General features: G+C 43.3%; 2 protein-coding genes across 2 annotated transcripts in view; one reads left to right on the top strand and one right to left on the bottom strand.

Annotated features, from left to right (window-relative positions):
* Window positions 1–26568, top strand: part of CD2BP2 (CD2 cytoplasmic tail binding protein 2) — a 1650073-nt gene that overhangs the window by 317590 nt on the left and 1305915 nt on the right. The window lies entirely within an intron of this gene.
* The window catches only part of LOC122814074 (sesquipedalian-1-like), a 279076-nt gene continuing 263896 nt past the window's right edge, over window positions 11389–26568 (bottom strand). The window contains exon 2 of the mRNA XM_044086687.1: window positions 11389–13297. Within this exon, the coding sequence (XP_043942622.1) occupies window positions 12441–13256 (816 nt within the window). The 5' untranslated portion in view covers window positions 13257–13297 and the 3' untranslated portion in view covers window positions 11389–12440. The remainder of the gene's footprint in view (window positions 13298–26568) is intronic.

Below are 26568 nucleotides of genomic sequence, written 5' to 3'. Positions count from 1 at the left end.
TTTGTTATGGTGCTGTCCTCTGCCCTGTCGTTCAGCTTCAGTTTGTTATGGTGCTGTGCTCTGCCCTGTCGTTCAGTTTCAGTTTGTTATGGTGCTGTGCTCTGCCCTGTCATTCAGTTTCAGTTTGTTATGGTGCTGTGCTCTGCCCTGTCATTCAGTTTCAGTTTGTTATGGTGCTTTGCTCTGCCCTGTCGTTCAGTTTCAGTTTGTTATGGTGTTTTGCTCTACCCTGCTGTTCAGCTTTAGGAATTCGGAAACGTAGGTGATACTTTTAGCACTGTGCAAAGATTCATATATAGTAAGATTTCTAATTTGGGGATAACACAGTACTTGTTGAATACATTGTACAACAAAACCAGGACTAACCCTCAGAACTCAAATGCTTTTGGAGTGCTGATGTGGAGAAGCGCATGAGTAGTGTTTTGGCGTGGTGCTTTCGAATTATAGTAATTACGGAGGATGACTGCAAATTAACTTGTTGAGAAATTACGGGGGGGGGGGTTACATCTTAATGTTCCTGGTGATTGTAAGAAAGTTAGAGAAACTGAGGGCTGTACAGATGCTCTTAAAAATCTCAAATTGTTTTGTTTCAATTCTTCATATTTATTATTTTGTTGATACAGTGCATAATTGTTTTGCATTTCTGTACTGCTACTTCAGTTGGTAAACCTTATCTGAAGTCCTAACATCCATTTTTAATCTGCAGCAGAAATGTTATAATTAAAGAAACCCCCTTGCACTGTGATTTTTAACTCTTGTTAAAAACAGTTACACTGTCTACAAACACTTGTTCTGTAAACATTTGAAGTATACCATTTTTTGGGGTAGGGGGTTGTAGAAAGGACTCATACCACCAGGGAAGTGTCTTGATTGGTGGGGGGTTGGGGGCAAGGGTGCAAAAAAAAAAAAAGATCCTTGGCATCTTATCTGGTTTACTTTTCTTCTTCAAACTAACCAAAACGTCACCAGCTGGCTTCCCAGAATGTGTACCAGTAGACAAAGGAGCAGATAAAGTTAAAAAAAAGTTTTATACTATCCAAGTAAAATCCAGCAACTGGCAAGCTATACATAAAAATAAAAACCTTAAATGTGCTACCAGATTGTCAGTAGAGCAGAGCACTTTCAAATGTTCCAAAATCCTAACCCTCTTATATGACAGCAAGTACTGATAAGACATTCAGAACTAAACACCGTTCTGGATTAGCTACTGTACTTGAGCTGCCATGTGCCGACAATTTTATGTTCGATAAAAGGTCTGCTTTGATGGAATGGTCCCACTAACTCCACTTAATTGCTTCTTTATATTTAACAGATTTTGGAATTTGTTTAACATCTGCCAGACTCAGCAGCCTTGTGTAAACCAAGCAATGTGCCTAACCATTATGAGGTCATGGTTTAACTGTGAAATGGGTCTTTTCAATGAGGTACTCAGATGCACACAGTGACAGGGTGCAGAGATAAATGTATTCTGCAGTGTTAGTAATCTTCCCTTGGTGCTATCCCTGGACTAGCATCTCAGAATTATTATGTGGCACTAACACTGAGAATGTACTTCTAAGTCAGATTTGTTTTATTTTCTTCAGTAAAAAACATTTTATTTGATACTGCATTTCAATGCTATTATCCTCCACATGGGAAATATGAGATTCCTTCTCTAGAAGTGTTATGGTCAGTACTTCTACTACATTTTTAATACCCATAATACTCCAGATTTCCTATGTGTGTGTGTGTGTGTGTGTGTGTAGAATGCCCGAGTTGCTTATGCCTGGGGGTTAGAATTACCCAGGCTCAAACCCTGTACCTTAGATACAACAGCCTGCATTCTCTACCCACACTACCACTTGCGATTTGGGAAGCTGAGTCCATAGCTCTCAACTGTCTAGATTTTCACACATTTGGCTCATACTTTTAGTGTGTTCCTCTTAAAATTTGTGGTTTTCTGGCAAATCAGTGAGAATGGAATTCACTAAATAATGACAGCCCTTTAAGTTTCAGTCTTCCTATCTTTTTTTGGAAACACATGGTAACACAAGAGTATTTTAGCAACTTTCTGAGATTATACAAGCAATATTTAAAATGTGTCCCTGGTTTTGGACCTTTGCCCCTCCCGCAAATAAATTTTGTTTTTTTCCAGATTTCTTCTGCTGTGAGATTCAGTTGTGTCAAGTGGATGGTGCAGTGGTAGTGTTGTTGCCTCACAGCAAGAGGTTTGCTGGTTCAATTCTTGGCTGGGGTGCCTTCTGTGTTTTTGTGGGTTTTCTCTGGGTGCTCTGGTTTCCTCCCACATTACAAAGACGTGTCTACAGCATTTCTCCCTGGGCCTCTGCTGAAAATTGGCTTTGTTCCAAGTTGGAATTTCATGTTAAATAAATAACAAATTTTACAAGGAGCTGAGAGCTTCAGGAGAAGAGAAGTTTAGTGCTGCTTATTCCAAGTCTATTTGCATTGTTAGTAACACAACAGGTATTAGCCTTACTTTTGATGGAGAAGGCTGAGGGTTCTACTCCCACAGTATGCAGATGGATCGCTGATACTGTACTGTGTTGTACTTTAGAGTGGATGCTGCAGTCCTGTGAATGTCATCCTTTGGTGGAGTTACCTAGTAGCTATGAACCTGTTATCAGTTTGCCATTCATTCCCTATTGCAATATTACTAGCTTATCATTTTTTAATGTAACATAGGCAATTTATTCTTCAAGGGCAACAGGCCCTTTATTTGTAGATGGAACAATGACATATAAAGTTGCTTCCTACCAGCAACCTCTACATTAGTTAGAGATCCCTTTAATGTGGAATTATTTAGATGACTTACTTCTGCAGACATTTTGCATATTTACTGACATTGGTGGATTGTAATGACAGAAGTTTGAGTGGACTTTTATGGTTGGCATTTTCTGAAATTGGGTAGTTTTGTCATTAATGGTTCATACATTTTGTTTATTGCTTACTAGAAGGCTATTCAAAACTACAAATTTAAAACACATTCTAACAACTGGTACTGTATTATACAAGGAATATAATTTAATACGATCAGGAAGGTGAATCATGGCCCTAAAAATGTGTTTGAAAACAGCCCAGAGGAAAGTGTGAAAGGCTCAAAATCATGGACAAATTTTAAGCTTTACTCTTGTTACCAAAGCAATGGATAAAGTTAAAACAGTTCACACCGCATTACTTGACCTGGCCAAGCCTTTTGACACAATCCCCGACTCAGGTGTAGTACAAAAGATGAACAATGTAGGAGCAAACACTTACATCACCAGCTGCACTGATGAATAATGTAGGAGCAAACACTTACATCACTGGCTGCACTGATGAATAATGTAGGAGCAAACACATCACCGGCTGCACTGATGAATAATGTAGGAGCAAACACTTACATCACCGGCTGCACTGATGAATAATGTAGGAGCAAACACTTACATCACCAGCTGCACTGATGAATAATGTAGGAGCAAACACTTACATCACCAGCTGCACTGATGAATAATGTAAGAGCAAACACTTACATCACCAGCTGCACTGATGAATAATGTAAGAGCAAACACTTACATCACCAGCTGCACTGATGAATAATATCGGAGCAAACACTTACATCACCAGCTGCACTGATGAATAATATCGGAGCAAACACTTGCATCACCAGCTGCACTGATGAATAATGTAGGAGCAAACACTTGCATCACTAGCTGGATTGCCAACTTGCTCACAGGATGCAGTAGAACAAAACAGGGGAAGAGACCAGTCACCAATGGAGCCCCCCAGGGTTCGGTGCTGAGACTTTTTCTGTTTGCCACATACATCTCAAAAGTAAAAGGAAATACCAAAGGGCTTTGGGTGGCTACGTTTGAGATGACTGCAAGCTAGGAGCAGTTACTGAATCCCACAATGACAACCATCATGCAGGAAGTTTTGTCCCAAATAATAGTGTGTCAAAATCATGACAATACCCTCTGAGAACTGACTCAATTGTTTTGCATTTGGGAACTTGTGTGCAGTGTGACCTATCTTTTAACCAACATGTGCCCAGAGTGCTAAAAAAGCCTTTCTATATTGCACAGTTTATAAACAAATTGATTGTGACTAGATCTACAGCTGTTGTTGTCCCCCTTTACAATGCACTCATTAGGTCAATCATTTTGTATAGGGTCTATATTACATCACTGAACGCTTAAAAAAAGCGAATGATGATTAATCGACCCCATGTAAGTGAAAGCTTACAATGTCCTCAGAACAGCTGTTCAAAAAAAAAAAACAAAACAAAAAAATTTAAAACAGTTCATAAAGTGGGGGAGGGGCTTTGTCCCCCACATCCCCCGATGTGGGGGGCTGTGCCCCCACCCCCCTACTTAAATATACCAACTCCGAGATCGCACTACAGTGCCGAAAAAGTACAGTTTTGTACCTACCATAAATGTAGATGTCCGATAGATATGCAACTGCAGTCCTGACATATGGGTTGTCCTGCCTCAGGCAGCCCTTCGGTCGGCCAGATTCCAAAGTCTGGGTCCGGCGTCGGCCGATGTCGCCTCCTCCCTGACGTCAGAGCGGCTGGAGTATAAAGGCATCAGCCGACGCCATCTTCTTCAGTGTTTCTTGCCCCAGATGCCAGGTGCCCTCCAAGGAAGGCCAAATCTTGTGAATGGATAAACAGAAAAAAACAGACATGCACAACAGTAATAAACAGATACACCATAATACATATCCCCAGCTGATAGGTAAGGGGAGAAAGGACCCAAAAGGGAAAAAACAGAGGGGTAGGAGGGAGGAAAAACCTGACTGCAGTTGCATATCTATCGGACATCTACATTTATGGTAGGTACAAAACTGTACTATGTCCTTCAAGAATGCAACTGCAGTCCTGACATATGGGTTGAATACCATAGCCAAGCTGGGGGTGGTAGGACTAAGCAAGAGATGGTGTAGCTAGAAGACCCTGCAGGACTGCCGAAGCAGAGCCTGCACGGGATCTGGAGTATAATGGCAGGTTGTAGTGTTTGGTGAATGTATGCACGGAGCTCCATGTAGCAGCCTCTAAAATATCTTTTGTAGCCACTCCTCTTAGAAAAGCTGTGGATATGGCCATAGCTCTGGTGGAGTGTGGTCTAATATTAGCTGGTACACTTTTTCCATGAAAAGAATAACAGAATCTGATGCAGTGTCCAATCCATTTTGAGATAGTTTGTTTGGTGACTGCTTTTCCTTGAGCTCCAGCAGCATAGGCTACAAACAGTTGGTCAGACTTCCTGGTGGACTTTGTTCTGTCCAAGTAGTAGCGTAGTTGTCTGTGAATGTCTAAAGTATGCAGCAGCTTTTCCCCTTTATTTTGAGGGTTAGGAAAGAAAGTAGGCAGGTGAATAGCTTGGTTTAGAGACACTCTGGAGATCACCTTAGGCATGAATGAAGGACTGGTCCTAAGGGAAACTCTGTCCTGATGAACGATGAGAAAAGGAGGAACTGCCATGAGGGCCTGTATCTCCGAGACTCTTCTTGCTGAGGTGACTGCCAGCAGGAAAACCATTTTCCAAGAGAGAAATTGCATTTCTGAAGATGCTGCTGGTTCAAAAGGAGGAAGAGTTAATTTTTCCAAGACGTAATTGAGGTCCCATGCAGGAATTGGTAGCTTCCTTGGAGGTTTGATATTCTTTATGCCTCTTAGAAGCTGTTAGCAAGGGATGCGAAAACACAGGTGGATCACAGCTGTAATGTGCTGAGATAGCTGAAGCGTGGATTTTGATGGAAGAGTATGAGAGGCCACTGTGAAACATTTCTGCCAAGTATTCTAATATCTGGGGTATGTTCATCAGTGATGCATCCTGGCCCTTGTTGACATTCCAGATGGTGAATCTCTTCCATTTGGCCGAATAGGCTTTTCTGGTGGAAGGTCTGCGTGCCTCCAGCAAAATTTCCTGAACTTTTTCAGAGAGGGAGTCATGGGTCTGAATCATGGAACTCTCCAAGCTGTCAGCTTTAAGGTTTGCAGGTTCTGATGAACAGTCTTGTAACTGTGTTGAGTCAGGAGCAGAGGCCATTGAGGCAGGGGCCACGGTTTGGTGTGAGTTATGCTCAGTAGTAGTGGACACCAGTGTTGCCTTGGCCAGTCTGGAGCTATCAAGATTCCTCTTGGTTGTTCTGCCTTGATCTTCAGTAACACCTTGGTGAGCAAAGGTAGAGGAGGGAATGCATAAATTGTTAGAGCATTCCAGCTGAAGGAAAGAGCATCCGTTCTCCAAGCTAGAGGATGGTGTATCCTTGTGCAGAACCTTTCCAGGTGATGACTGAGATGAGATGCAAAGAGGTCTATGTCTGGTCTTCCCCATGTAGATGTTATTTGTGAGAAAATGCCTGGGTGTAGCATCCATTCGTGTGGATCCAAGAAATTTCTGCTCAACCTGTCTGCCAGAACATTGTCCTTGCCCGGAACAAACTGGGATTGCAAGTAGATGTTCAGTTTCAGGGACTTTTCCCAAAGAATCATTGTTAGTCTGCAGAGGGGGTAGGAATGAGTGCCTCCTTGTTTGTTTATGTACCACATGACAGTGGTGTTGTCTGTCCTTATTAGCAGATGACCTTGCTGAAGAGATTTTCCAAAGGCTTCTATTGCATGTATCACTGCCAACATCTCTTTTTATGTGCTGATGCATCTCCATGGGAGTCCATTGCCCTTGAATGCATCTGCCGTCCATGTGCGCCCCCCATCCATGGTCTGAGGCGTCTGTTGTAATAGTTTGACTTGTTGGAGCTTTGTTGAAAAGCATGCCTTTGTTTAAGTGACTTGCTTGAGCCCACCACAAAAATTCCCTTTGCAGGCATGGTATGAGTGGTATTATGTCTTCTAGGTTGTGGCTGTGTTGGGACCACAAGCTTTTTAGGTACCATTGCAGCTTTCTCGTGTGTAGTCTTGCCAGAGGGATTAGAAGGATGCAAGATGCCATGAACCCCAGGGCCTGCAGGGTCTTCCTTGCGGTCAGGTGGGTTAATTTTGCTAGGCCTTTGAAGTAAGCTGTTAAATGCTCTTGTTTCTTCTCTGTGAGGAAAGCCATTTGTAGCTGTGTGTCCAGTTTTGCTCCTAGAAAAATAATCTCTTGGGATGGCAGTAATCTTGATTTTGGAATGTTGACTGTGTATCCCAAAGCCTGCAGCAATTGAATGACGTAGTCCAAGTGTTTTATCAAGGTCTGTTTGCTGTCTGCTTGTATTAGGCAGTCGTCCAGGTAAGGGTATATTTGAATCCCCTGGAGTCTGCAATGTGCCACTACTGATGCCAGGCATTTCGTGAATACTCTGGGCGCAGTAGATAAGAAAAACGGCAATGCTGAGAATTGATAGTGCTCTGTTCCTGCAAGAAATCTGAGGTATCTTCTGCAACTGTGTCTGATAGGGACATGCAGGTATGCCTCCTTGAGGTCCAGAGTAACCAGCCAAGACCCCTTGCCCAGCATGGGAAGAAGTTGCTGTAACGTCAGCATCTTGAATTTTGGCACCATGAGAAAAGTATTTAGAATGGACAAGTCCAATATAGGCCTCCATTGCTTTTCTTTTCTTGGAACAAGCAACAGTCTTGAATAAAATCCCTGGCCTTATTCCTGAGGAGGGACCTTCTCTATTGCTTTTATTTGTAACAGCTTTGAGACTTCTATGAGTGCCTCTGCCCTTTGATTTTGTGGCAGGTTTGGCATGCCTTGTCCTGTTGGTAAGGTATGGAAGTGGAACCTGTAACCTCTGTCTATTATGTCCAGAATCCAATTGTCCTTTGTTATAATGTGCCAGTTTTTTGAGAATAGAGATAATTTTCCACCTAGAGGTGCTTCTCTTTGAGCCTTGGTAGGTGGAGTGAAAGGTAAGTCATTGTGATTGTCCCTGTGGTGCAGGTGAACTACCTGTGCCACTTCTTTGATTTGGTGGTTGCCATTGGTGGCCCCTGTAGGAGCCTCGGTATTGCCCTCTACCTCGTGCATGCCTGTTCTTTCCCCTTTGAAACTTGTCAGAGTCTGGAAAGGACCAATTCTTTGAAGACCAATTCCTGCTGAACCTTGGTGGCTGAACCTGGAGGAAATCTTTTACTGTCTGTACTGATTTTGCCTTTTCCTCAATAGATTTCAACACATCCTGAGCATTAGCACCAAAAAGCTTCTGTTTATCCAGAGGTGCGTCCAGGAGCTTTACTTTAACATGATCCGGCAGTGGCTGTTCTTTCAACCAAGCGTGTCTACAGATAACAGCCCCTGTCATAGCTGCCCTACATGAAGCCTCAAATGCATCATAACCACACTGTAGAAAATGATTGCTAACCTGCTGGGTATTATGAACCAAATCCTGCAATGCCTTTCTATCTATAGGCTCAGGAGAGGTTATCTTTTTCTGCAAATCATCCAGTAAATAGTCCTGGTACTGAAACATATGAAAAAGGCAGTTAAGTGACCTCATGGCAAGGGTGGAAGAGATATAGACTTTTTTACCCCATCTCTCCAGGGACCTTGCTTCCCTGTCAGCTGGCAGTGGGTTCCTGGCTGAGGAGGTAGCCACTCCTTTGGGGCCCTGTGAAATAGTTTCTAGATCCACAGAGTGGGCCTTAAAGAGATGCTTGTGAGTGTCAGGGACCCTGTAATATCTGTCTGGCTTGACAGGAGCAGGAGGGAGAGAATCAGGGGAAGCACTGGAGTCTGAGTACACATCATCCAATACATCTAATACTGGGGGTATAGCTAAAGGCCTGTGCTGGGTTAACTTGAGGAAGGTAGGTAGCCTTTTCCTAGAATCAGAAAATTCCTGACCCTGCCACTTAAAATGTTCCCTCATGGAGTGGAGAACTTCTCCGAAAGAAATATCCTCTGGAGGAGAGGCAGAGGGAATAGATTCCTCAGCATCAGAGTCCTCATAGGCCTGGAAGGATTCTTCTTGGATATCTGAATGTTCTGAATCCCCAGAGGCTTCATCTGAAGAGAGGTTGTCTGCCTGCTCAGTTCTAGGCCTTTTTTCTGCAGGCGGCTGAGAACCTCTGTCTGGGCGAGGCGGAGACCCCCTGATAAGAGAGATTAGATCTGCAGCCAGAGACATGATCTGTCTGTCAGAAGAGGCCTGAGAAGTAGGTTTAGGATGGGCCTTGGCCTGGCTGGCGGCCTTAGCACGTGCAAAGGCCTTGATTGACATGGATACAGGAGGCCTAGCTGCCCCACGTGCAGGGGTAACAATGTCTACGGGAATGGTGTCGGATAGATCCAGAACTTCGGTTTCCGGAGGAAAATCAACAACCGGCACTGGTGTAGTCTCCGAGACCGAGGAACATGCTAACGCGGTGTCATCAGCCTGGAGCGGTTGAATTACCACTTCCGAAGGGACCGAAGCACTCGCGGAGGGCTTAGGCGTTAAATCGGTGGAAGAGGCGGGCCTAGGATGTCGGTCCCGGTCCTTTCGTTTTTTGGTAGTTTGTGCTGTCGGTTGTTCCGACGGCATGTTGTAAGCGTAGGATTCGCTAAAAAAGTCTTTGGCAAATTCTGCCCGGCGCCTGAGAGTGCGCTTATTAAAGCAAGCACAGGCAGCACAGGCCGAGACGTCGTGGTCTGGGCCCAGGCAAGGGAGGCAGTAAGAATGGAAGTCCTTATGAGGTATTTGTTTACCACAAGACAAACAATTATTAACTTTCTCAATTTGTTCTGACATTGGCTGAGGCAAGAAAAAATGTTCCCCAATGGGGTACTTAGCTTTTAGATGACTTCGGTAACTGAAAACGCAGGAGCTGACTGACCGGCACTTGCGAACTGCTTCTGCTTCGGGCACCAAGCGGCAAGAAAGACTGAAGAAGATGGCGTCGGCTGATGCCTTTATACTCCAGCCGCTCTGACGGGGAGGAGGCGACATCGGCCGACACCGGACCCAGACTTTGGAATCCGGCCGACCGAAGGGCTGCCTGAGGCAGGACAACCCATATGTCAGGACTGCAGTTGCATTCTTGAAGGACATCGGCAAAGTAACGGAAGCGGCCAAGCGAATTCTTTCCCAGGGAAAGAATTTGTTTAAAAGCCACTTCGCTGTTTTGCCTTTTTGTTCTTTTACGTTCGATCAAGACAGATTCGACAGAATGCGTTTTCATTCACGTAATAGGAACCCTTTTGTATAATGCCCACTTTGACATGCATCTGTCCAGCCCCATGCAACAACTGGAATACCCTTCAGAGATACCTTACTAAAAGGATACAAGTGATAAACAATAGGCCTTGCATGGACTACCTCAAAGATTTATTACTATACTCAGTATCCTATCCTACAGAGTGCTTAGAGGTGATATGTCTGGCATACAAGACATCCTCCGACCTAATACAGATGGACCTACTGAACATCAGCAAATCAGATGGCATCTGAAATGCTCAGTCCAGGTATCTAAACTGAATGTTGTTGAGAGACAGATATATATCACAGAGGCTACCACTGTTTCAGAACAGACTATCCACAAAAATAAAACAAAGCTCATCCGTCCATATCCAAATGCAACTTAGATCTAAGGATGGGTAATAGAAAATGTACTCCAGGATTGCCCCTCATGCCACTAATGGACAGAGGCAGTTCCTAAATGCTGCATCCCTTACATGGGTCCCTTCAAATTATTTATGGTATGATCAGTTATTCTCACTAGGGCTTATATACAATTATCAGCCATGGGATAGGTAAGACCAATCAGAAAATGTTAATTCAAGCACCAAAAGGGAATTGGCTAAGCTTAAAATGTCCTCCAAGTGAATCTATGTTGTGGTAGCAAATAGCTATAAAAATATACCATTTTTAAATCACTTAGTGCGCCCAGGCTTCAACAGCTTCTGGCGCCTCTGATGGCAGTGAGTTTGCAGAATGAGGGAGGAGGAGGAAGATGGTGGAAGTAAGCATGAAGAAAAGGATGGCAGTGAGTGCGTACCATATAGGGGGTGAAAGGGGGGATACTCAGTATCTTTGATGCGAAACCTTGGTCCCATAAAGTAAATATGTAATGTTATGGAGAGGTCCACAGTGAGGGAGAGGACTTATTCCAGCCAAGACCATTGATGAAGACTTAATGTGTACGTGATGGTGCAGAGGGTAAACTCAGTGGTTTGCCAGTTTATTTTAGCAATGCTACAGCCACATGCAGCACTGGGACTCAGTGGTGTTTACAGTCTGTGCCTCACAGCTCCAGGATATGGTTTAATCCCAGATACTTTTCACTGCATCTTCTGCTTGTGTTTGGGGACTTTTTCCCCAGTACGCCAAAAACATACTACTCTGTCTATACACACACACACACACACACACACACACACATTATATATATATTTGTGTGTGCACTTTGTATTAATATTTGCTGTTGTGGTCCCGATATCAGCTGAAATGATTCTGAGAAAGACCAAATCATTTACCCAGTCAAATTAAAATTAAATTATATTTGGCTGGCTCAGTGAGGTGAAACCATTTGTAAAAACAGCTTATTTATTAAAGTCTATAACAGTGCAGATAAACAGACATGTTAGTGGGATGAAAACCCATTTTCCAAGGTGGACCTAATTACAACAAATAAATTACATACATAGCAGGCTTGCCGGGTTTAAAAAGTTAGTTTCTTTTGAATGGCATTGTTACAGGTGCCCAAAAAAGACTGACATTCTTCCACAAGTCTAGACATCCTAAACAAGAATGCCATTTTGGTATCCAGCACACAAGTGATGGGTGGAACAAGTCATGGTCTGCGCTTGGGTTCCAACAAAATATGTTTCTGCTTTAGTAAAGTGATTTGAATGACTTGCATGGTATTTGCTATGGCCTAAGGTTAATCAAAGCAGGTCAGTGCCCAGACATCAATGTAAAGAATGTCCTGAAGGTTTGTTTGTTTTGGGGGGGGGGCATAAACAACCCATTGAAGACAGGGGTCCACTATCATTCCAGGCAGCATCACTAGAAAGGAGGTAACTCTGAACACAGATAAATCCACACAAATACAGAATAACCAGCATGGAGCTCCAAAGGTCATCACACAATGGTGAAACCTCAGTGTTACCGATCATTGAAGATGCAAACTTTGTATACATTATTTTGTTATTCATGAGTAAGTGATGGTGCAGAGGGTGAACTCAGAGTATGACTCAGTGGCTTGCCAGTTTACTTTAGCAATGCCACAGCCATATTAGGATATTTGCAGTTTTTGGTTGTTAAGCATCAAGTCCCGTCTACTACCTTGGGTTATTCAAACTCCACTAATTATGCGTTATTGCATTATCATCTGTCTGTTGCATAATGACTACCTCGAGCATTTTTATTGTGGTGTCTGCTTCGAGCCTAATGCTAAGGGAGTAGTTCCAAATACATACATCTTTTCAGATAGTACATTGTGCCATAGATAAAACTGATAATAATTTGTTTGGCAAATTGTGATTCAATGCAGCAGGCAAGGCACCAGATTTTGAAAACTCATCTCTGAATCAGCTTAAGTCTATCAAATCCCGCACTGCAACTGCTGTATCTAGACATTTCTTTTCCTGCCACTGTCGGCGCAGCTCCTTAATTTCTGATCCAAACTTTTCATGAAGCACAGAAAAGTTCTCCAGGAGAAAGGAGTGTTCATCCTGTGGCACTGGTAAGGTGGTGTGCACATTATCTGATTGTGGTCGCTGTGTGACTGGGCGCTTGGACCAGGGCTTGGATCCTTTTTTTGGAGGCTTGGATGGCACCATTGATATGCAGTTCATGCTGTAGCTGCGGCCTTCTCTTCCAACTAGGTCTGGTGTGGCATTGATGCTTACAGCACTGCTAGCACAGTCTATGTTTAGGTACGCCACATTGTCCCATGTATTACCGATGCCTGGCACTGTGTGGCGGTGGGACCGGTCACTCCCTGTGGTGAGGAAGGCTTCTTCATACCTAGCTTTAAGGTCTTTAACGAGCATCTGAATGTAAGAGTGTGTGGATGACAGCAACACCTTTAGCCAGGCTTCTAGAGTTTGCTGGTCATCGGCTGCGAGCTTATAGGTGCGCTTTGCTGGCCCATCATACACTATTGAGAAAGCATGTTCTTCATCTGACTCGCACAGCTGAATCGATGCATTTTCCAAGATGATGAGCCCCAGGGGTTCTCGATCCCCCTTTTTATCAAAATAAAATAGTATGTTGCCCCGTAGCACAAACCAGCGCCTCTGGTAGGAGGTGTTCACCTCTCCCTTTTTACTTAAATAACCCTCTTTGTCTGCTGGTGAACTGCACACAGCATAGTGTCGTATATTACGTAAATGTAGCTTCATAATCACAGGAGGAAGCAGTCTTCATTAAAGTTGTAAGCAATCTGAGAAACAACAGAATGCAAAATTAGGCACTGTTTCAAATCAACAAATATCAACAGCTAGGAGACGAAACAGTCATGCAGAGCAACAATGTATTAAAAATATACAAAGTGTATGCAAAATAGAGAAAAAAAACATGCTGTGTTTCCATGCTCTGGGGCAATACAATTTTTGTTTAATATGTTCTGTATGTTTCAGACACAGACACTTCCAAATATATTTTCTGGTAAATTCAAATTAATAATTTTCAAAAGTCAAACTCTTGCTTTCTCATGATGCTGTAGCTTTCACACGTTACAACATATGAAGCTGGTATTTATCATCCTTTTTTCTTGTTGCACGCACCCAAGTTATATCTCAAGCAGTCAAGTGGCTCAGACACTGAAAAGCTGTGTGAGTAAGCAAGCATTGTACAGATATAGGCATATAATAACCTATGTGGGAAATGCAGAACACAAAAAATATTCCGGTTTAACTATTTTCACTTAAACCTGTATTTTATACAGTTTCAGATCATGATACAAGGAATATATACAATTTTAATAATCTGCTTTCCTGAGGATACGTACTTCTCATAGTAAAATTGGCCAAACACCCCCCATAACTTCTTCAGCTCTTTAAACTGAGGAAATCCTTCCCAATAATACATTATGAGAAACTGGTTACATGATGTAAAACTTTACCCAAGAGTCTGCATTTCTACCTGTGTTACAGGGTACTCCCTCTTGTTTACATGTACACTCGTCACTTCAGCTTTCTACTTACTAGTTGTTTTATGTTTTCAGATATATTGTGCTTTAAACCAGTGTAATCATGCCTCCTGATTCCAACAATCCTAGTAATTCTTTCCCTTTTACAACAGTGCTCTTCATAAGTCTGGGGCTGGCTTCTACACTTTTAACAGCCATTCACTGTGGTCGCTTTATGTTGGTTTACTCATATATGCTTTGTCTAAGAGACTGACAATATTACTAGTTTTTACAGTAGTAGTATTGTTGTTGCCAATTGTACAGCCATCATCATCAGCCCCCTTCCTCCCATTTTCTAAGTGGGTCAGGGTGCCATGTTAACTGTTGCCATCTCTCTCGATTCAATATCACTCTCCTGCATTCTTTGACGCTCAGTGCCCAACTGTTGCAGATCTTCTTTCACACAATCCATCCACCTCTTTGCCGGACATCCTTGTTTCCTCTTACGTTCTTCCTGTCTGTCCCATATCTTTACCAGATTATTTTCTGATTTTCTGTGCAGGTGTCTAAACCAACATAATCTGTTTTCTTGGATTATTTCTGCCATTGGAACTGCTTTGGCTTCTGCTCTTATATCCTCATTTCTTTGTCTGCCCCATAGTGTGCATCCTGCCACCCTTCTCAGGCACTTCATTTCTAACACCTCCAGCTTTCTCATCTGGTCTGCCTTTACTGCCCAGGTTTCTGTACCATACCTTTGTACTGTTCACACCACTGTCTTGTACACCTTTCATTTCAGCTTCTTTGACATTCTTCCATTATAGACTACACCTGAGACTCTATGCCAGTTGGCTGCAGCCCCCTCTCATTGTAGCTTTGACCTCTTCATTTAGACTTCCCTTCTTGGCCACCCCTCCCAGATACTTGAAGCTGTTTACCTGTTCCACTGTCTTCCCTTCTATCTCTATTCTCAGCTTCTTCTGATTTTCCCAATTTGCTGCCATTACCACTGTCTTATCTGTGCTTGGTTTCATCCCACGTGCCTTCAGATTTGGATTCCATTCCCCTATCCTTTGCTGAAGGTCTTGTTCAGAGTCTGTCTGTACTGCCACATCATCTGCATACAGCAGCTTTGATGATCCACCCACTCCAACCTATTTGTTATAGTCCATCACCAGTATGAACAGCAATGAGCTCAGACATGAACTCTGGTACACACCCACTCGAAACCTCTCTGTGAGACTGAACTCTCTTCGTACTTGAGTCATTGGGTCCTTGTACGTAGCCTGCACTAATTCTACCAATGTTTCTGGGACTTTGAACCACCACAGTACTGCCCAAATCAGCTTTCTTGGGACCATGTCATATGCTTTCTCCAAGTCTAGGAAAGCCCAGTTGGACTCTTACCTCATCTGTAGCTTCTTCTCAACTTTCTGTCTCACTGCAAACATCGGGTCAGGTGTGCTGCATCCTGATCTGAATCCGAACTGCTCATCTCCCATCTTACATTCTGCTACTATGCGTATCTGTCTATCAATCACCCTCTCCAAAACTTCCATGCAGTGTGACAAGTGTTTGATGCCTCTGTACTGCCTACAGTTGTGGATGTCCCCTTTGTTCTTGTACACTGGCACAAGTATGCTTATTCTTCAGTCATCTGGACTATGCCTTTCTCTACACACTGCTATTAGTACCCTCAGGAGCCATTTCTCCCCTACCTCACCCAGCATCTTTATCATATCTGCTGTGACCTCATCTCAGCCTGCTGCTTTCCCTGACTTCATCTTCCTTAGTGCTGTTCTTACTTCTTCTAGGGTGGGCTCCTCTTCTTCTCTCATTGTAGGCGTGTCTTTGCCAGTACATCTTCTTTGGAGTTTTCTTCATTCAGAAGCTGCTGGAAATACTCCTTCCATCTGCTTTAGATGTCCTGTGGACTAGTGAGAAGGTTGTTGCTGGCATCTGTTATGAAGGGTGTCTATCTCCTTTATCGTTCTGTCTTTGCCTTGCAACCTGATATAGTTTCTTTGTGCCACCTACTGAGTCACTTTCCAGAAGCTAGTAGAGTGCCTTTGGCGCCTTGATCTTTGTTACTGCAACTCCCATCTTAGCTTCTTTGTTACCCAACCAGTAGTCCTTCCTGGCCTAATTAGTCTTTTCTGACTCCCACATTTTCCTGCACTCCTTTTTTTTCTTTTGATGACTTCCTCGACTTCTGTATTCTACCACCAGCTTTTCTTATGTACCTTATTCCATACCTGGCATGGCCACATTATCTGTTCTGTAGTCCTCACATGTGCCGTTTTGAGGTGCTGCCATTGTTCTTCAGCTCCACCTATTTCCTCCTCTTCTTGGGGTGGTAGAGCCTTGAGTAATTCCTTGAACTGTTGTACTTTCTCTCCAGTCAACTTCCAGGTCTTCAGCCTGGTCTCTGTTGATCTTGGAGCCTTATCTGACCACTGCTTACAGCTGACTGTAGCAACCAGTGGTTTATGCTGTGGGCCAAGTGTTTCACTGGGGATGACTTTGCAATCACTGATTCTACCCCAGTGCCCTTTCCTTACTAGGAGAATCTCTACCTGAGTTGCATGTGGGCCAATCTTGTATATGACCTTGTGATTGTCTCTCTTTCTGAATCACATGTTGGCTACTACCAAGCCATTTACCAGAAATCTAGAATGGCCTTTCTTTCTTAATTCCTGTTGCCCCATCCATATGGGCCCAGGCAGTCTTCATATCCTGTTCTGGCTGTCTTGATATTTGCATGCAAGTCACTCATTATCAACACCAATTCATGTTGTCCTGCTTTATCTAGTAGGTCCTGCAACTGCTGTCTGAATACACTCTTTTCCTCACTATCACAACCCTGCTGTGGGGCACAGGCTGCGATTATGAATACTGCCCTATCATTACACCGAAGTCTGACTGCCATGAGTCTATCATTAACTCTGATGACATCCCTCACTGTTGTCTGAAGCCTCTCTCTCTCACCACAATTCTCACACCATTTCTAGCCTAGCCTTCTCCTAAGTAGTGGAGTCTGGATCCCAAGTCAAGTGGCTTTGCTGCACTGCCCTTCCATCTTATCTCTTGGATACATAGGATGTGCAGCTTCCTCCGTATCATCATGTCATCCACTTCCCAAGCTGCCTCCTGTCAGTGAACATACATTAAGTGTAGCAATTCTCAGTTCATGTTTGGCAGGTTGATTGGTTTTACAACTAGCTTTCTCTCAACATATCCCAGGTAACCCAGGATGGGCAAGTAGACACTAGCCGGCCAGTAGCTTATTGATGCTGGGCTTTATGGCAGGCACACACTGGCCAATAGACGCATACACCCCTGGGTCCCTGGAGAAGATCGGAGTAGGCAGAGTCCTCAACCCACTTATCACTGGTAATTACCCATGCCCATTTTGGTGACATTAATCAACATGACCGAATCACCTAGAGCCATATTTTACACCATCATGTAGCTAGCCCTGCCATGGCATGGAGACTATGATCAGTGTTTTCTTATCTTGAGGATACCACGCACCACAGTAGATGCCCAAAGTGGTTGGTCTGTACAACTCTTCTCCCTATAGGGCACCATGTAGAGTCTGTGCTGCTGCCCACAGCTCCATTCATTGGTGAGTATGAGATGGAATCACTCAGCATGTTGTTCGGAGGTGGGAGGAACTCCAAAGAGACACAGGGAGAATATGCAAACTCCAAACAAGCATTGGCTAGGAGGTCAGGACTGAACCTTGTACCTTATGCATCGGAGGTGAAGACCTTAACGAATATGTAAACTGGTCTAAATTGTACAATATTTGGCTATATGTCCTTTGTTCTAGTGCATTTAAAACAAAATGGTTCAACTGATATTTTTTTTTTTCTAAGTTGCAAGCACAAAAGCTATTACTATCCATTTGTGCATGCAAGACCCCCTTTACTAACCATTTGTATAAGCATTACTTAGAATCTATAACTTCACTAGTAACATGCTCTACTGCAACAGCTAGTTCAGAAGACAGAGTCACTATGGTTACCCAGTTTATTAAGTTATTAGAGTGTCTTCTTAAACTTATCTGCAACCAAAACTTCCAAGAATGTTCTAGCCACATCTGCCATTTGAGTTCTTACCACTTTGTAATTGCAAAATTTTTTATTTAAGAAATTAAGGGTGTGCTTCTGGGCAACTCCCAGTCTTTGCAAAAATCTCCTTCTTAGTTTCTGGTAATGAAGTGCATCAGAGTTTTCCAAATCCAAGTAAGTTTTAACAGCTTATCCACTTGGGTGAGAGGACAACTACCTATCTGTTCCAATTGGTACAGGCTGTCTTTCCCTAGCTGCATGCATTTCAAAAGCAACTACATAAGCCTAAACATCATAGTTGGGTCCAAGCTTTTTCTTGGTTGTTAGTTCTCTGGGCTCACTGAGAGGTAATCTGCTTTTAGGGGCTTAGCAAGCATTGCTCTCTGGTAGCATGTCTGCTGGAAAGTGATTATTATTTAAGTACTTTCCTGAAGGCTGGCCAGGTATCGGTCAGTAGCTGCACTTTCCTCTTGAAAAGTGAGTATGGGTTATTCAGTTTTTGTTGGTTAGCTGCCACACTTCAGTGGGTTTTATTTATTAGTTATGTACTTACCATAACTTGATGTCTGTGTTGTCTTCTTTCATTCCTCCTCATGTATGCGTTACAGATCCGACCCTCGGATCTGACTCGGCTGCAGGATGCAAGTCTTGAGCTCCTCCCTCTTCCCAGTCCAGTTTGCTGCCCCATTAGTTGATAGCAAAAAAAGAAGAAAAGAGTTTCCCTTAAAAACCAGAGACTCAAAAACCAGGTCAACACTTCTAAAAGGTTCTCTCCAGGTCTTCTAGTACACTGGGCAGGGGGATGGCAGGGAGGGTGAGGAAGAATGAAAGAAGACAGCACAGATGCCAAGTTACGGTAAGCACATAATTAATAAATCTGATGTTGTCTCCTTCATTTCTCCTCACGGATGGGTCGAGTCCCCAGCTATACAACTCCTGGGTGCTCTCAAGGAAGGATATGCCAGAGCACTACTGAACCGAAGGATGCTCTGCTCCTGGAAACAATGTCTAGTTTGCAATAAGAAACAAAGGTGTGAACTTTCAACCAAGTGGGTGCAGCACAGCTATCATCTAAAGATGTCCTGGAGGAGAAGGCGTATGAGGTGGACACATAGACCTAGTTGAGTGAGCCTTAGGAGGATGAGGTAGCTGTAAACCATTCTTGGTATAAATCAAGGTAATACAGTCTGTTATCCATTTAGCAAGAGTAACCTTAGAAACCACCTGACCTAGATGGCTATGAGAGAAGGACACAAATAACCGTTCTGATTTTGAAAAGGTTTTATCTTGTGCAGATAAACACGTAACTGCCTGTTAACATCAAGCAAATGCAACAAACATTCTCTCTCATTAGAGAAATTTTGGAAGAAACCAGGTAGTTTAATGGTCTGGTTGAGATTGGATTCTGTAGCTACCTTGAGCATGAAAGATGGATTAGTATGAAGGAAGACCCTATCTCTGTGGAAAATAATGTAAGGGGACTTAGAAGACAAGGCCCAAATCTGCAAGATTCCCTTTGCTGAGGGGATAGAGATGAGAAAGGTTGTCTTCCATGAAAGAAACTAAGTCACAATCACAGGCTGGTTCAAAAGGTTTTTGAGTTGAGCCTTGCAAAACCACAGTGAGATCCCATGATGGGGAGGGATCTTTCACTGGAGGCCTGAGAAGAAAGATCCTTTCAAGAAGGCCTTGCACAGTTTGGAAGTTGACGGGGAATTGAAAACATTGCTGGAATGAAAGTCAGAAATGGCTACCAATTGACGTTTGATGGTAGAGAAGCACTTTTCTTCTTTGAAGAGAGATGCAAGGAAGAAAAAGATATCTGAAATTGGGGCTAAAAAAGGGTCAAAGTTCTCTTTAGAAGCACACAAAACAAATCTTTTCCATTTAATCCCACAGACTTTCTTGGTAGCTGTTTTTTGGGAGGCTAAAATAATGTCTCAGATGAGGGAAGCAATACTGGACCTTTGATCAATCACTGGAAGTGGAGAAACCAAGAGGCCAATTTGAGGGACATCAGATTGGTGTGAAAACCCTCCATCGGGTGACAAAGGAGGTCCTGTTTGGGTTGCAGAATCCAAGGAGGATATTTCAGGTGAGACCAGAGGAAGGGGAGCCAAATCTGACAATGCCAATAGGGGGGCAATGAGGATTACTGAGGACTTCAGTGAGGATTACGGAGGACTTCAGAGGGGGCAGTGAGGATTACGGAGGGCTTCAGAGGGGGCAGTGAGGATTACGGAGGGCTTCAGAGGGGGCAGTGAGGATTACGGAGGGCTTCAGAGGGGGCAGTGAGGATTACGGAGGGCTTCAGAGGGGGCAGTGAGGATTACGGAGGGCTTCAGAGGGGGCAGTGAGGATTACGGAGGGCTTCAGGGCTTCAGAGGGGGCAGTGAGGATTACGGAGGACTTCAGAGGGGGCAGTGAGGATTACGGAGGACTTCAGAGGGGGCAGTGAGGATTACGGAGGACTTCAGAGGGGGCAGTGAGGATTACGGAGGACTTCAGAGGGGGCAGTGAGGATTACGGAGGGCTTCAGATGTTTTGGTTTCTGGAGAATGTTGGAATCAAGGGTGGTGGGGGATAATCATGAATTAGAGCATCCCTCCGGGATTTCCCCGAAGACGGGATCAGAGCGAAATAGTTGTTGCACTTGTTTTTGGGGGGTGCAAATAGGTTGCAATAAGACTGGCCCCAATGGCTGAAGATAATGTCCACTACTGATTGATTGAGGGACCATTTGTAAGGGGTCAGCATGGACCTGCTGAGTTTGTTTGCCAGATGTTGAATTTCCCCAGTATGTGAGATGCAAGCAGAAAACTGTCTGTAGACATCTCCCATTCCCAAACCTTCATGGCCTCTCTGCACAGTGGATAAATCAAGTTACTCCATATTTGTTGATGTACCACACCACTGACATGTTGTCTGTGTGAATCACAGCAGCTCCTAGAGGGAGAATGTCCTAAAGGCTTGCAACGTTAGGAGGACTGCTCTCATCTTCAGAACACTGATATGCAATCTGATCTCTCTGTGTGACCACGTGCCTTTGACCATCTTTACTTTGAAATGCATCTCCCTAACCCAATTGGGAAGTGTCAATAGTCACCGTGGCTAAGGGAGGAGGAAAGGTCTGCCTATTGTCAGGTCATCCGACAGCAACCACCACTGGAGATGCTATCTGCAAGCCAAAAGTCAGTTTGATAGGAACAGATAGAAGCTGGTAGAGTATAGAACATTGAAGAACTCACATAAAATACCTTGCAAAAGAGACTAATGTGATGGCAGCTGCCATAGAGCCTAGAGCCTGAAGTATCAGCCTTGCCAGTGGGGAAGACCGGTTTAAGACTGCTCAGACATTATCTCTCACGGTCTGAACATGATGAGGGGGTAAAGCTGCAATCTGGTTCACTGTGTCCAAGGCAGCTTCAATGAATTCTAAACTCTGAACAGGAGATTGGTTCGACTTTGTCAGAGTTATAGTGATCCCCAGATGATTGGCAAGGTTGAAGTAATCATCCCTGGGCTGGAGTAACTGATGCCTGGTCGAGGCAGTGAAGAGCCAGTCATCCAAATATGGAAACACCTGGAATCCTTGCAGTCTCAAGGGAGCTGTGACTACTGCCATGCATTTAGTAAACACCCTGGGGGCTGTGGCGAGTCCAAAGGGCAGAGCTTTGAATTGAAAGTGACTGGCTCCCATATGGAAGCACAGATGACTTCTGGAGCATCTGTCTATTTTGAGGCGATAGTACGCATCCTTTAAATCCACCGAACACATCCAGTCATCCTTCTACAGCAACAGCAGAATGGGCTACTTCACCTTCTCTACAAGCAGCAGTAGAAAGGACTGAACAGTCACCATTCAGAACTTTACCTTCTTTACAAGCAAATTTAATTTGCTTCGATCCCAAATGGATCACAGGTCCCTGCTTTTCTTTGGCACTAAAAAAAAAAAAAAGTGAAAGTAAGTTCTGGATCCACTTTGTTCGGTCAGGACCTCTTGGATGACTTTTTTTTTTGCAGAAGATTTAGAATTTCTGATACTGCAAACTCCCTCTGATGGGGTGGAATGTCGTGGAGTCTCTTTGACCTCTCTGGAGGAGGAAGGAGAAAGGGAATAAAATAACCTCTGGATATAATCTTTAGCACCCAGTTGTTTTGCATTATATCGGTCTAGACAGTAGGGTGCAGAGAAAAACTACCCCGACTGCCTCCAGAGACAAGCAGTTGGGCAGTGCTTCAGAAGTGCTGATAGGGTCCATCAGAGAAGGTTCCCTGAATCCCCGATTCTGCATACCCTCCTTCTGCTGCCCCTGGGGTTGCATCTCAGTGGCGGATTTAGGCATGGGCGTGCGCTGGACACTTTTTCAACTTTTTTTGGGGGGGGAAAATCAGGTGCATCTTTCCAGAGGAATCCTGTCAGCAACCCACCAAATACATTGGAAATGTGGAAATGTGATTGGAGATCGCAGTCAGATGAGTTGTTATTTTAATAACATGTATAACGGTCTTTCTCTAACTGCATCTTCCCTTGTAATTTTGGCGTGTTGGTGAGAGCTGTGACAGTAAATCATTGTAAGCTGTTGTCGGAAGATGGTGTTCAATTTTGTATTAGCTGGACAAGGTTTATTTAACTACTGGAGTGATCTCACTTTTCCGGTAATGTAGTTCTTCACTTTGTACAAGGCACCCATATACTGGTTAATTTTGGTTGGAAAAAAGGAAATCTGTAATTGTACTACAGCCATGTGTCACCGGGTCTTCCAAGCCGCAGCCCTGAACCACACTTCCACTTTACAAAGGGTGGTACTTTGGAATGTCACAAGTGAAGTCTGGCAAAGTTTTACCAACCCCGGTCTTACCCCCATAAATATACTGCCTCCGGGATCCCAGAACCTGTATCCTCACAGTATCCACAACTCCAGGTAACCACTATACCCAGCGATTCTCCAGATGAGAAACTAGTGATCAAGTCACGACATCGTGTTAACACTATTAATAAATATCCGTGGCTGTGTTGGAAAATACTCACATATCATGACACACTCCAATAGAATGCCCCGATGTGGGGGCAGTGCCATTTGTGTCAAGTACACACATTCTGTAAGTGCAGACCCTTCTAAAGTCACTCCAGCACAGCGGTACCCAGAGAAAATCAAAAATAAAATATTGCAAAAACTGGTACAAAATTCATAGGGCCGTGCACAGAGGGCACAAAAGAAATGCTGGGTACCTTTGCCGCTAATGGCCCGGATCTCCTCTTAAAACACACACTTCTCTTGGCCCTGTACATTCATACTTGACACAGCCAAGTGCCCTTGTTCAAATATAAATTAGAAGTATGTTCTAAAAATGTCCCACTTTGGGCATTTGAAAAGGTGACAACCCTACTTACATTAAAACTCTGCTGTTTAGAATGATCGTACAGTGTGGTTCCTTTCTATAGGAATGAACGTTCTAAAAACAAATGTTTTAATGTAAAGTGAAGTAGTTAAGCACTAATTAATTCAACTCCAGTGCTTTTTAGAATGATCGTTCACTATGTAGAATTCAGCAGCTTTGGTAACAGTTTTCTTCTTTAATTTTTCATTTTTTCCTTTGAATCATAACAATTTTTTTTTGCATTTATCTTCGGCATTATTGTATTGCAGTACACTAGAATAATACACAATGCATCATTGTGAGGCCGGTGAAGACTTCACATGCATATTCATTCATTACTCGCACACGTCTCACACACACACACACACACACACACACACACACACACACACACACACACACACACACACACACACACGCATACATATAACATGGGGATATGTAGAGATTAAGAAATAAAAAAACATTTTTTTAGCAGAAGGACGCTTTGCAAAATGTGCATGTGTGCAGCTCTTGCAATTATTACCTGTGCCACGGCTTTTTTTAAGCAAAGCTGTCTTGTGTTTTTATTAACTGACTACTTGTCACTCCCTGTTGGGGATGTAGAAGGGCACTGATGTGCTCTTCTATCTCTGCCCCTAACATGGTTAGCAAATTGAAAGTTGCACCGAGTGTGGAATATGACCACAGCTGTTCGGACAGTGTAGAATATCTGACTCTTAACTTTGGGCCCTTTGAAACTGTGCACTGCTGGAGAAGACTACCGCCCTGCGAAGAGTTTGCAGGAGCCAGCTGCTTCATTCTAAACAAAAAGCACCACCAACAGCAGGAAAATAAGTGAGTCCAAGTCCAATGTACCCAGGACCAAAGCGCTTAAGCCGCTGTTCTGGTTACTGCTGGTGCTTTTGGCTGTTGGTTTTAAGAACCGGGAATTTTGCACTGCTGTTTTAACATTCAAAACCTTCTTAACTGATATGGGCGAGTAACTGAAAGCAAAGTGAGTTCCGCTCGCACTTTTCCGCATTACTACACTGGTGAGATCACTGCAGGGCTTTGTCTTCTCTGAAGTGCCTTCTGGTAAATTGGGGTGGGAGTCCGGCCAACATTAAATTCCACAACATGGGGAAGGGCTGATACCCTTATCCAAATATCAGAATATAATATGCCCATTTCTTAATTTACACAGCATTCCTTTTTAAATCTTCCATTGTATTTATTGTACGGTTACTGCTGAATCTGCTTTTTAATTGCTTTGGATCCGATCTGGCCATAAGAAATCTGCTTTGTATTTTTCATTCAATCATTTGGCCTTTATAGATAACTACAAGGCTATCATTCGGCAGCAGACTACTAGAAGTCTAGCCAATAACCACTCAAACTCTGCCTCTGTCAGGTAAAGACCACTGATTTATATTTCAGTGGGTACAACACATTTTGAGTCAGGAATATTTTTCTTTTTTTTTTTTGTAGTGCAAACATTTTGACTTGGTACTACAAACACAAACACACAAAACATTTCAGCAAGAGAGTTAAAAGAGAAAGCAGAGTTCAAATCAATGAAAACAGTAAAACTAATTCCAAAATATGTTATCACATGCGTTCTGACTCTCTTGGTTGGACAGAGTCACGTCAGGATACATTTCCAGTGGGGGGAAATCCTCCAGAAAATGCATCTCGACAAAAAACTTGTATTCTAGCAACGTTCTGAACTTATAAGAGCAATATTTAAAATGTGCTTGTATTTTTGGCCATTTTGTTCCCCAATTGTTTTTGGCTTTGTCCAGATTTCTTGTCGTAAGAGGTATGATGTGTTTTAGATTAGGGGTGTAGCAAGCAAATTCCAATTTATGCCCAGAAACTCTTAGTACATTGCTATCCCCAACCCCCCACCCCCCCCCAACACACACACACATACTGGTTAAAAATGGACACCTCTCTCAAAATGCTGCCCACCCCTCCCCAATTCTTTTCAACTGCCCCCCCCCCCCAAAAGTATTAAAACTAATGTTTCTATTAGCAATATTGTACCGGTTTTTAAAAGCATTCACTTAGACAGTTGTAGACATAATATAACCTAAAAACATGTTGATGTGATGGTCAGAAAAATGTGTACTCTGTGGAGTACATAGAGTATGCCTGGCTACACCCAGTTATAGCCATTCATGTACACTAGAACAGCAGATGATTAAAGCCCAGTCAGTCTGTCTGGCACCCTTTTGCAATGATAAGGCCCCTGTGAGAAAAATTATTGCTTATGCCATCTCTGATATTTCAGATTTTGAATGCCACTATTCTAAAACTGAGCATGAATTTTGCCATCAATTTGGAGTAATGAACAAATCCATTTGTACTTATATGGCTATATTTTTAAACTGGTATGAGATCAAACTCTTGAAAGTCCTTTGCAATGTTTCTTAATCCAAATAGTCTGTCTGAATAGAAAAAAATAGCCTGTACGTCTAGCTTTACACCATCAGTATTCAGTACACCAGTGAAAAAGGGCAGTCCTGTTAAGTTTGATTTTAAGTACCTGCGGCCATCATCACTTTGGGATTAAAACAGTGACTCTAAGGTATCTGAAGATAATGTTAACTTAGCATATTCTGGGCTGAGATTCATGAAGATACGCTGCTCAGATGTACTATACATATACGTATACTGTTAAGGGCAGTAGAGTAAGAATTATTATGGACACAATAGTGAGGAAGAATGTACTATCAGGCCACTGTCACTGCTCACTTATGATATCATGAGCAGAGCTAGTATCATGCTAACCCATGGAGCTGTACATCCATGATGTAGAGCAATGCATACTGCTTACAAGTAGGACTTGTACAGTAGCATCCTTTGTAGTGCACTTTACAGCATATCAGCTCAGTGTGCTTCAGAACAATTCCCAAAAAGTACGTTGTGAAATGGGGGGCCACACACTTGCCACCTACAAAAGCCACCAAACCTAGTTTCCCACTTCCACCCCGGTAGTTAACTGACCAGACTGCACCCCCCCCCCCTTTGCAAATTCCTGGATCTGCCACTGCATCTCCCATTGAAACTTCCTCCTTTGCTTCTAGAGGAAGGATCCCCACGTTGATCCTGGGAAGAGCCCTGAGGTTTTCTTTGCACTGC

This window comes from Protopterus annectens, chromosome 10.part0, assembly GCF_019279795.1.
Source record: "Protopterus annectens isolate FY-2018-M chromosome 10.part0, PAN1.0, whole genome shotgun sequence".
NCBI classification, from domain to species: Eukaryota; Metazoa; Chordata; order Ceratodontiformes; family Protopteridae; genus Protopterus; species Protopterus annectens.
Note: the sequence above shows the minus strand (reverse complement) of the source record. Positions and strands in the feature narration are given on the sequence as shown.